General features: G+C 36.8%; 1 protein-coding gene and 1 pseudogene across 2 annotated transcripts; both read left to right on the forward strand.

Moving 5' to 3' along the window:
* Positions 1-2506: 2506 nt before the first annotated feature.
* Positions 2507-5831, forward strand: LOC132102897 (isochorismatase domain-containing protein 2). 2 transcript variants are annotated; one of them, XM_059507613.1, is made up of 7 exons: positions 2507-2542; positions 2761-2883; positions 3455-3579; positions 4488-4700; positions 4868-4938; positions 5296-5413; positions 5608-5831. In XM_059507613.1, coding segments are annotated over exons 2-7 (594 nt in total). In that variant the 5' UTR covers positions 2507-2542; positions 2761-2882; the 3' UTR covers positions 5674-5831. The 2 variants fall into 2 exon arrangements, with proteins under 2 accessions (XP_059363596.1, XP_059363595.1); XM_059507612.1 differs by lacking the exon at positions 2507-2542 and having other exon boundaries at positions 2549-2883.
* Positions 5832-7165: 1334 nt separating this feature from the next.
* Positions 7166-12616, forward strand: LOC132102899 (forkhead box protein J2-like; annotated as a pseudogene).
* The last annotated feature ends 302 nt before the right edge of the window (positions 12617-12918 follow it).

Here is a 12918-nt window from a genome sequence, read left to right on the forward strand (position 1 = left end):
TAGTGCAAAACCGCCCTCTTCTGTTCCGGAGTGTGGATCAGATAATATGTTTTCCTACTAAATGTACACATCATTCACATTGTTCCCTAACATTAATATCTACACACACCTTATGCATCAAATCCTGCCTAAAACCCCTGCTTCCCTTAAAAAACGTAATCAATGTTCTACTCTGTGCCCTCTGTGAAAGCGGTCATACTGCCAACAACACCTACAAACTAAGCAGCATATAGCGCCCTCTCGCGGCTGTAGATGGTAATGTTTTCACTTGGTTCTTGGGTCTAAATAAATGCGACTTATAGTCCGGATAATGACTACCTAAAATAATAAACACGTTAGGAGAAACTTTATTTGAAGAGTAAGCTAATGTCACTTTTATGAAAAGTGTGGGGCTTATGATGACCTGTAGCCATAATAGCCAGCCACAAGGGGTCTCACTTTGACTGAATGTTATGTCCTCACCATAGACTGTATCACTCATAATGTCATCACTGTCATGTACGCATGCTTAAACGGCCGCAAGAGCCTATTTCCCCGCCCGCCCCTGACCAGCTACTGTAACTATTGACGCTACTGTCGTTCAAAATGTCCAACGAATGGGCGTTAACCGAGAGCATAGGCTCCTGCTAGCGTTTAAGCATGCAAACCTTTTCATAAAAGTGACACTAGCCTACTCTTCAAATACAGTTTCTCCAAACGTGTTTATTATTTTAGGTAGTCATTATCACGATAATCCATGTCCAAGAGTCAATTTCCTCGGATGAGATGGTTTTTATTCATTACTTATTTGACACGATGCTATAAACACACACTGACCTCATCGAGCTTTTATTTTGGCACTTCCGGCATTTTGAATTCCCATACTGGCTAAATATTTAGTTTCAACCGAAACATTTAGATTCAACATTTAGATTTAGATTTAGATTTAACATTTAGATTTTACATTTAGATTTAGATTTAACATTTAGATTTAGATTTAGATTTAACATTTAGATTTAACATTTAGATTTAGATTTAACATTTAGATTTAACATTTAGATTTAACATTTAGATGGAACATTTAGATTTAACATTTAGATTTAGATTCAACATTTAGATTTAACATTTAGATTTATATTTAACATTTAGATTCAACATTTAGATTTATATTTAACATTTAGATTCAACATTTATATTTATATTTATATTTAACATTTAGATTTAACATTTAGATTTAAATTAATATTTAACATTTAGATTTATATTTAACATTTAGATTTTACATTTACATTTAGATTTAACATTTAACATTTAGGTGTAACATTTAATATTTATATTTAACTATTTAAAATATCTCTAAGTTGACAAATATTGTTGTAAATGTGCTAAAAAGTGACCGTCAAAAATTCATACCAGTTTTTTAAACATTGTTTGAAGCTAAATGTGACAAAATGTTGCTGTTATTTTCAGCGTGAGCTGCTTTACAAAGGGCGCCCTATAGATATATCTGATATTCCGATTGTCAAATATGTGCAAGTGGATGTGTTTTGTTGTTCAAACACCTTTATAACGATCACATTAGTTGAGCTGTATGCACAACGTATTTTAGGTATCTATCTTATTAAAATACCTAAAAAAAAATACGTACATTATTAGGAATTTACCACCTCTGGTTCAATTTGAGATTATTTTTATTTTTGTTTGTTTTTTTGTTGTTCTTTTTGCATGGATTTTGCAAAGTGTCAAAATGAATCAAAGCACAACTAGGTTAACCTTAGTCCACACTTGTATTGATGTTATCAGAGGCTAAATGCAAACACAATTATTATTATTTTTTAATCTACTTTTGAGTCTTATTTCATGCAAAGTGATAATATAATTGCACTTTCATTTTCTTTATTTGAAAGTTTTTAATGCTGTTATTTGATGTTAAGTTTTTAAAATGTGATGTTAATAAAATACATTTTAACAGTTAAACTTAAAGCCTAGTTTATTAACGTTTTGTTGGGGTGATTGGGGACAGGTGGGGCTCGGAACCCTTTCCTATCTCCGAAGTGGGGATTGGCAGAAAAGTTTGAGAAACACTGAGTTAGCTGATGATTTGTTTTGTTGACTGGAGTTGGCTGGCTAGATGTTCGTTTGCCAGTGTCCTATGAGGTAAAGCCAGAGGGTGCCAGGAACTGTGTAGAACCAATGTCACTGAATTGTAACTTATGTTGCTGTTTGCTCCAATACAGTCACCCGTTTTGGGTGGGATATGCATAATTAAATTATGCAAATTAGCATGTTACCTTTTACACAAGAAAATTATACAATAAATTAATTGATAAATAAATATGCCGCGAGTTTAACCCCCCCCCCCCCCCCCAATGGTAGACCCAAAATTACGCCCTTGGGCACGACTCCCAACTAGCCACAGTGAGGATTTAAGTCTCTGATCCATTGCCTACAGTAGATGGCGGTAATGCTCTGAAAAAGAATGGGAACCGCCAATAAGCACCAAGAAGAAGAAGAAGAAGATGACCGAGACGCCACTACTAGTGGGCTGGGCTCTTATCTGGAGGTTTATTTAATGTTACAGCGAGCGAATTGTGCTGCATTGTTGTAATAATCAAGGAAATATATGTGTCAAGGGCACACGTAGATATTAATGTATACTTTTGTTTTCTCTTTTCTGCATTTTATGTGCTGCTGTCGTTTATGTCATGTATGACTCTGTTGGTGTTGTGCTCGGCTTACTCATTACCATATAAAATTCACGAGAGTTTGTTTCAACAACAGTTTTACCAATCAGAGCAGTGGGTGGACACTTATATAAAGCACATACACCCGGGAGACGGTGAGCTGTTTGTCTTCACTTGATCTTTGCGGTCTCCGACTCCCAAATATTGAACTGTGCAAACAGTAAGTACAGCTCGTCGGTCTCTGAATGCCATTGAACTCTTTGTCAAAGCAGTATGACAGATGCAGTCTGTGTGTAAGTGGAAAAGATGCATTATTAATATGCAGGGCATTAGGAACACTGCCCACGTACTTTCACTTTTGCTGTTGCAAGGACGGTGGCTCAAAACCCAATGACAGTGTTTATAGACAACGTAGTATTAATTTTAATTATATATATATATATATATAATTTTTTTTTTTTTTTTTTTTTTGGATGGCACAGTCATATACCAGTGTAGTCGAACTATGGATTACTGCACTAGCTTTCAATCTTTTTGCTTCCATTGCCAATAAGATAATATGTACTTTTGTTGTAAAATACATCAGTTTCATGTTATTCAATGTTATTTTTAGTGTTTTCTTATTTCAGTCAAGATTATGTAAATTGTAACTAAATTGAAATCATTTTAAACTTATTGGGGCCTCCATGGAAGTTTTCCGAGGCCCTTTGGATGAGAACCACTTTATTACAGTGTATGCTCAAAGACACAGTGATTCACGTGTGATATAAATGCTCTGTTTGTTTTCAAAGTGGCAAAAATTGGCAGGCTGTCCACCAAAGGTTCAGTACTCCTACTGTGTGACATACAGGAGAAGTTCAGACCCAATATTTTCCAGTTCACAAACATTGTGAGCAATGCAGCAAGATTGCTACAGGTAAGATCAGTACCTTGAGTTTATCAGAACTGCTGCAGTTGACATACAACACACTATAGTCACCTATATATTAAATGTGCCATCTTCACTGCATCTTGTCAGCTGATCTTCTGTGCATTGTCTCCATCCATTCTATCTAATTTTGAATTAGATTTTTTTTTTCTCTGTATGGTACGAAACTTGGATTTAGTTGCATTTGTGATTTGAACATACAAAAAAAATAATGATTAGAAAAAGATAATGGAATTTAAAAATAATAGTCACACGTGTTTTTCTTTTTAAATTACTGCTAAAGGAAATTAATAGGAACTCAATCAGCTACAATGAAGTAGTCTAAATATATTTAAATATATTTATCTAAATATATATATATATATATATATATATATATATATATATATATATAATATACCTGAAAATAGTCCCCAGCACTAGACAAACTTAGTGGGTCATGTTGGAAGTAACCTAGCTGGGGACTGTTTTCAGGCGCTGCGTAATATCACTGCGCATCTGCATCCATGGTATGGCAGCAAAGTTCCTTGATTATTACGCCGGAATTAGAATATAGTTCCTAGCCATATCGGCCTAGAAAACAACTTTTAACTACAGAAGAGTCAAGTTTTAAATAGGAAAAATATTGAAACTCTTCGGTCATTTTTGAGCGAGATGCTAGCGGTCTAATATGATTCAATGATCTATGCTAAGATAAGCTAAAAGTGCTATTGCCAGACCCAGATATCGCCTGAATGGATTCAAAATGTTTTTAAAAATAGTGGAGTCGAGTGTTCTTTTAAGTGAGGAATATCAGAATAACACCCAAGTCTTATTAATATCTTAATTAATTCTCATTAATATTGCATTAATATAATATTAATATTAACATAAGATGAATTCTGTTTCTGTTCCAGGCATGTCGAATCTTAAGCATCCCTCAGATTTTAACTGAGCAGTACCCTAAAGGTTTGGGCCCCACTGTCCCTGAGCTGGGGGCCGAGGGCTTGAAGCCTCATACAAAGACCAGTTTCTCCATGATGACAGAGAGTGTGGAGAGCACACTCAAGAGCCTGGGAGACCCTCAGCAAGTCATACTATGTGGCATCGAGGCTCAAGCGTGCATTGCGGTAACATCACATGGCTGTTTAAACTTGTGCCACCGCACTTTTTACTATCAGCCACACATTTCCTATCTCCTGATCATGACCTGTATTGTATTGTATTGTACTGTACTGTACTGTATAACTTTATTGTCATACAATTTTAAAGTGTAAGGCTTCTTGTTCTGCTGTAGTGTACAACCTATGATCTTCTAGAGCGAGGCATGGAGGTTCATATTGTAGCAGATGCTGTCTCCTCTCGAAGGTATAGAAATAATTTTGTTTAAAATATACAAAATGGAAAACTATTGTGATTATGTTATATTGATGTATCTTGACGCTATGGGATAAAGTATGAAAAATGATGTTTAAATCATTGCAAACACAAGACTTCTACATTCCTTATCTTGACTCACAGCCACATCTTTTCAAACACAAAGTCAAGTCAAGTGATGGATGGCATCTATAAGCTTTTTCTAAAGGTCTATAGAAACAGGAGGAATTTTACAGTGTTTGCTTACAGATATATGTTCATTTGCCGAGGCGGTTGTGTAGAATCTGCTGTGTCCTATGAGCCAATTCTGAAGTGATTCTCAGGGTTTTCTAAACATGTCATTTGCAGTCAGACAGATCGTCTTTTTGCACTGTCACGACTGAAGCAGAGTGGGGCGTTTCTCAGCACTACAGAGGGAGTTTTATTACAACTAGTACAGGATGCCAAGCACCCCAACTTTAAAGAGGTACCTGTCGACCTCTCTGTCAGACATATTTTAATTATTTTAAAACATAAAGGCGTTCTGTCATCATCTCATACTCACGGGACTCTAAATCCATCACATTTTTTCTTGTGTGTATTATGTCTGCCTTTGAAGTTTGTATTTGGCTATTGTTCTGTTCATGTTGTGACCTGTCCTCCTTAATTTTTTGCACATAGATCCAGAAGCTCTTGGCTCACCCCTCCCCTGATACAGGCCTGCTGGCCTTCTTCAGCTCTCTGTAGGGCCAGTCACACACCTAACCCTGCAGACATAATTACATAAATTACTCAAAATCAGCTCAAACCGCTCATTGAACCTGTTGGACTCGTGTGAGCTCTGAGCATTTGTTTATCCAATGAAAATGATTTACAATAATAAATACCTGAAGGTTTGAAAATGTTTCAAATGGCTCTACAATTCTGTGTCAGAAGAAGAGTTTTTGGTAATGCTAAAATAATGTTCTGCATGTTAACATAAGATAATGCATTAACTAAAAAAAAAAAAGCAATACATTTGTTACAGCATTTATCCATCTTTGTTAACATTAGTTAATAAAATACAACTTTTTATTGTTAGTTCATGTTAGCTAAGGTCCATTACATAATATATACAGTTACAACTTTTGATTTTTATAATGTATTAGTAAAGGTTAAATTAAAATGAACAAAATTATTAAATGTTTATGAAGTATTTTTCATTGTTAGTTGATGTTATTTTCCAATGCAGTTAACTGATGTCATCAAATGGAAACTTACTGTAAAATGTTAAAGTTCCTAATCTAGTTTAATTTAGGAATATACTATTTTTTTTCATAAATAATTAACAATGTATATTTTAACACAACTTCAATGTGTATTATATGTATAAATTTAAACCATTGTATACTTCATTGTTATGCTGCCTTAACGTGCTATCGGAAATTTCCTATTTCTCACTTATGAAGTCTTGATTACGAGCTTGTCGTATTCTATTGACTTAATTTCGGATAGAATAAAATGTAGCATCCCATCGGTTGACAATATAAAAATTCACCGCGCTATACATGCAGTTTGCTTTCGATTCAGTCAAATACGTCCTTATTTCACTGCTTATAAAACATACAATATGCTTCGTACGGTCGTTCATATCTAGCCTCTAAATACACTGCTGCTGGTAGTTGTTGTGAGAACAGCGATGACAGCAGCAAAAGTTGTCCCTCCACCATGTTTAAAGTTTATGACCCGCCCAACTCGGAAACATTGCTATCAAAATGATTTCCCAGTAGTAAATGCGACTTGAGAGGCCGTTCACGAACAGTTTCCGAGTATGTAGTACAATAATCCCGACAGCATGTGAAGGCAGCATTAGTTCACGTCCGCTTATATGTAAAGAGATATAAATGCATAAAGCCTAACTGTAAAGCATTACCAAATGATTATATTCCTTACATTCATTAGTATAAAATAATAAAACTTTCTGTGTCATCCCGATGATTGTGCAAATGGTGTTGACTCCCCCCACTGCATTATTACAAGTGTGAAATCCACCAGGATGCAAAGATCGCTGTGTCACAGGACCAAGAAAATCTGAATGGAAATTATTACTGTGGGTTCCCGCCTGGTGCTCACTCCTCTCCTATTTCAGCAGAGAAACAGGAACTTACTCAGCAGTACAACACCACAAGTGCAGCCATGAGAGGAGGAGAGAACGAAAGAGAGGAGGAGAAACACGCCGAGTGCTCAAATGTCAAATGAAGGGTGGAGTGTGTGACGCTCAACGCAGACAGAAAGGGAGGAGGAAATAGAAGGGGAAGAACTTTTTCCGACAATTTTTTTTTCTTCTTCCAAAAATAAATTTAATACAAAACGTGTTAACTTAGACGCTTCAGGTAGCGAATGAATGCAGCGATAAACATTAGACAAGAATGAAGGAGGATAAATGAGCATTTACTGAGATCCCTCAGATGCCACTGAGCAACAGATGCCAGCATGAAAAATGAACACAGAGTGAAGCCTGTGGCCTTTTGACAGAACAGAGGTATGTTTTCACTCATCTTTAATATTTAAAACACATATTATTCTCTTATAATAGGCTATTCTCTTATAATAGGCCTTAAAGTAAATCCAACATTTGATCCGTACAGTGTGCAGTAATAGCCGTTTGTTTGTCTAACCATTACTTAATGATTTTAAATAGGATTGAGATTTCTATTGCAACATACTTGAAAATCATATTGTTTTGCAACTGCGTATGGCATTATTAAGGTTGGTTTCACAGCTTAGCTGGAGTGTGAGGGTTAACACACAGTTATTACATAATGTTTAGTTTTCTTTGCACCTCAGATATCCCCTTCAGCATGACTTCTGAACTGGACTCTAGCTTGACCAGCATTGACTGGCTTCCTCAGCTTGGAATCAGCACTTTGCGATCAGGGAAAGAAAGAGTGGAACGAAAGAAAGAACGAGGAAGAGAGAAGGACATCCCTCCCATACCTACACCGTCCCCTGGAACTAATTCCAAAGTGAAACCCCCTCACAGCTACGCCACTCTGATAGCCATGGCGATAAGTTCTGCTCCGGAAATGAAGCTGAGTTTGAATGATATTTACACCTGGATCAGCGATACATTTCCTTATTACAGCAGAGCAGGAAGAGGATGGAAGGTAAGGGCCAGACCACTGCATGACCACTTCCTCGTGCTAAATAGTGCATTGAGGCATAGTTGTGTTTGCAGCTGTGCACGAACAGGGTCTGTGGTTTGGATTAACACTTTATTGACGTAATAAGTTTAGAAAGAAATGATGTATAAATGTAGCTCAGAGTGATTATTTTAAATATTAGGGTCAAACACAAAGTTAGACATATCATGACTGATGATCAGAACTTATCTGATACTATAATAAAGGAAAATGTTTCATTAAAGGAATTAAACTCTTGAAAAGAATACATCATTGAGTTATTTTTCAGCATTCACATTTCACAATTTAACATTTCTTAATTTTTCAGCGTACAATTTTATGTGTGCTGTAATGTTTTGGGGGATTTTGGCCATATTGAAAAACCATAGACTTGATACATGTTAGATTTCTGAGCCCTGAATTAGTCTTTCTGAGCCCATGGAGCAGGTAAACATGACATTTCTACTGTCCAGCAGCGCACTTTCTCTTTTGATAGATATAACACTAACTTGAATTTCTGGGGAGTTGGTTTTGCATCATATCCTACCATTAAAATAAAGCTTCTGTTTTAGTGAGGAGTCGGAGTAAACAGACTTCTTTTCTTTATTGCGTACTTAATTGTATATGATTCATTGCAGATTTATAACATGTTTGCTGTCAATGTGAAATGACAGTTTGTAGGTGTGTAGTGATATTTTACAGGAAATGTGTTGCAATCTGTTCTGCTTCACGAGTAAAAAATGATATGTGATGCTCTTTAACTGGAAATGGTGCTGATTATCTGAGGAGTCTGAACATGTTTTAAAAAAAGATCTTAGAAAATGATGCCCAGTACCGTTATTTGTCACTAAGGCAGCATTTATTTGATCGAAAATAAAATGTAAAACTGTAAAAAAAAAAAAAAAAAAAAGTTATATTGTAAAATATTATGTTAATTTAAAGTAAGTTTTATAATTTAATATATTTTAAAATGTTAGTTATTCTTGTGATGGCAAAGCTGAATTTTCAGCAGTCACTACTCCAGTTTTCAGTGTCCTTTAGAGATTATTCTAATATGCTTTTTGCTGCTCAAGAAACTTTCTGCATATTATACGTGTTGGAAACAATTGTGTACAGTAGCATGTTTTTAGTGTGATTTTTGATTAATTTAATGCGTCCTTGCTGAATAAAAGTATTAATTTCTTTAAAAACTAATAAATCTTATTGATCCCAAACCTTTGTGCAGTAATGCACAGCATGTCAGATATAGATAGATAGATAGATAAAATCTCTGTTTTGTCTCCTAGAACTCAATTCGACACAATTTGTCCCTCAATAAATGTTTCCGGAAAGTTCCTCGACCACAGAGCGATCCTGGGAAGGTGATGTAGCCTAATTATTTTGTTCATTAATATCTGAGGTTTATTCAGTTTGAATAGGAAAGACTAACATTGCCATGCAATTAAATATTTTTAACAGTTTTTTTAAACACTCTTAAATCCACGTTTTAGGGGTCATACTGGACGATGGATGGACCTGACTCAACTCAACCCAGAGGAGTCAAACGTCCTTATCCTAAAGAGGAGGATGTAAGAGTACATCACATGATACATTATCATCACATCTGTGAGATCAGTATTTAACTCATACAACATCCCTCTTTTCAGGCCCAAGTGCCTGTCAGTCAAGCAGAGCTCCTCCCACCTCAGCCAGACACCAAAAGCGCATTCTCTCCCCCTCCTTGCAAGGTTCAAAAGTCATTTCTTCTGCTTTTTTTATTTCTATTAAGTATTAAGATCCTCTTATAGCAGAGCTTGAGGTCTAAGAATGAGGAAATGAGACTGTGAGGTAAACAAAAGAGAGCTAGTGACTGGTAGACTTCATAATTACTTTCATTTATAGTGAGTTTAAATGCATGCATCATCAATCATGTTGTTTTAAACCTGTATGGTATCATTTTAGCCATGGAATACAAGCCTTTATAGCTGTTTTGTAAGTGACAGTTGTACCAGAGAGACCATTTCTGTCAAGCTTTCAAAAGAGCTAAAAGCATCATAAAAGTAGTCCATATGATTTGTGTGCTATATTACAAGTTTCTGAAGTCCTGCTTAAAGTCAAGATGAAATGAACTCTGGACTCTGCCCATTGGTTGTTGATTGGATTTGGTGATGTTGGTGTTGCACTCATAAATGTCAATGTTAATGTGTTTGATTCTCACATATAATGTAACCAATGAGGTGCTTATTCTAAAGGTGTCAACTTAGGAGATATTGCCAGTTTATTAACAATTTGCACCAGCACAAACCCACTTTTGGCATTCAAAAATTACTGTCAGTGAAAAATGAGCAATAAAAAGATGTGGACAGTTACTTTTTCAGTAACTGTAGATAACATTGTTTATCCAAATAACTCTCAGATGAAACTCTGCAAACACTATTTCCGCAACAGCGTCCAAGCATCCCAACAGCTACCTCTCTTCCTTCAAACCCTCATGCTGATCCAACTCTCCGATTCTCCTTTGCTGATTTGAACCTACCGGATCTGTACAATTCCTTCCAGTCTCTTTGTCGCTCTGTGAAAGATAGAGTCATCTCACAATGTAAGTAAATCAATTTTGCCACTCTTTTCCTGTAGCTTATAATTTACTTCAGTATCAGTTTTGATTCAGAATCAAGTCGGTATAAGATGTGACAGTGTAGGTGTGCTTAAGGATTCAGAATCTCTCTCTCTCTCTCTCATAGCGGATGTTCCCAATTTACTTGGACTTACCCATGACAGTACACCGCTCCACACGCCAACCCTGCCTCCTCTCTCCCCCTCCCCCTGTCCCTTCCCAAACCCTAGTATTAACCAATTTACCAACCCCACCCCTGCCCTTAACCTAAACCTGAATACCAACGGCAACTTCAACCCAAATATACCCAATACTAACTCTGGTTTCATCCACAACCTAAACCCAAACCAGAACTCTAACATTCATCCAATCTCCAACACTGAGCCTGACAAGCTGCTACACAGTAATGGTGAGTGTAACTGCTCAGTAGTGACGTACTGATGGGCTATGAGTGTCCTGATGACCTGATCCTCTCATTCTCTCTCTTTCAGTTGTTCCTGCAGATTGGTTCAGTAATGCTGACTCTTTGAGAGAGAGTTTCAGAATTGCTAGCAGTCTGGACTGGGCTAACATTGATCTCACCAGTCACCCTGGTCAGTACTCAACTATACACTCAGATATATAATGCACAACATGCTTTCAATTTCCACTCTGGATTTACAGTTTAGTTTCAATGTGAGCATTATTTTCCACTGTTTGGAAGCTATTTTGAAATGGTCACTTGGCAAGCTGCAATTTAAAGTAGTTAAAAACAGTCAAATTACCATTTGGTAGAAAATTGCTAGACTACATGCAACCAACAAAACATAACTAACTTCTGAAACCATTAAATGTCTTTTTAAATCCATAATCATTAATCATCATTTGTTACTTTATGAATGCATCCAAATAGTACAAAACTGCTGACATCACTGTAGGGGAGATTTATTAAGTGTCTCTATCTGTGTTGTTCTCATGCAGAACTGGTAGAGAGCATGCGTCAGGCCGAGCTCTGTGACTGGGCGTTAGATTCGACGCTCTTCACCTCGCTATGTGATTCACTCAACCGATTCTTCACTCAGAAGGGTCTCATTAGCTCATCTTCGGGTGGTCCCTCCTCTTTTGGACAAATGGCCCCACCTCCTATCAATATGCCACCCACTAACCTTCCCAGCCTGGCTAGTTTAACTCAACCTTCTCCACTCATCTACTCCTCCCAACTCCCTCCAGGTACTGGTGAACTTCCCATCCAAAGTCCCAGGAGAACCCTGATCCCTCACACCCAGAACCAGACAGCACAGAGATCCCCGGGGGTGCAGCCCATCATGAGCCAGCCACTGACTCCTAACGGTATGTCGACAGCCCCCTTAAATCCTTACAGGACCACTCGGCATCTAAACTTAAAGGGATAGTTCACCCGAAAAAGTTTGCCATGACTTGTTTTCTTCTGTGGAACATAAAGAATGTGCTCTGGAGAAAGTTTTAATGGTTTTTACCCACACAATGAAAGTCAATCAGGTCTAAATGCAGTTTTGAACCCCATTGATTTTCATTGTATAGACAAAAAATACTGAGAGATTGTTCGAAGTATATTCTGTAATGTTCTGCAGAAGAAAAATAATCGTATTGGTTTGAAATGCCAGGAGGGTGAGTAAATGATAAGATTTTTCATTTTTTGTGTGTGTGATCTCTTTAAGTGCTCTTATTGTCATTCAGAAAGGAAATGAGTGTTGCTCTGTTGGTCGAATTACTCGTGCATCCTAATATGATGTCATTGTCTTTATGCAGCACTTCGAACTCAACCACTTACCCCAACAGGACGTCCACACTTCAAGAAAGGCAACAGTGAGGAAATCCAGGATGATTTTGATTGGGATTCATTGATTGAATAATTTTGTTTGCAGATATAGATATAAATACACAGTAAAGAAACCATGAGCCAGTTATTGAGGCAAGAGTATCATCCCGTTTCATTTGTATGTGGAACAAAAGCAGCACCATTGTAACAATGTTCATCATTCAGCTGTTTGTTTCCTTCCATTTCAGTTCTGCCTTATGATAGATATGGCACAATGGTGCTGCTAAAGTCAACTGCATGTTGAAGTACTGGAGACAAATGATGATAACCAGTACCAAATTTGTCAGGTTAACCAAAACTTACAATGCAAAATATTTAGCAGTTTTTTTTCCTGAACTTCTCCACACCTTGAATGTTGGGGAGGATCAATCCATGCCAGGCTGCCTTTTACGTCAGTGTAT

This window comes from Carassius carassius, chromosome 24 (genome assembly GCF_963082965.1).
Source record: "Carassius carassius chromosome 24, fCarCar2.1, whole genome shotgun sequence".
Taxonomy (NCBI): Eukaryota; Metazoa; Chordata; class Actinopteri; order Cypriniformes; family Cyprinidae; genus Carassius; species Carassius carassius.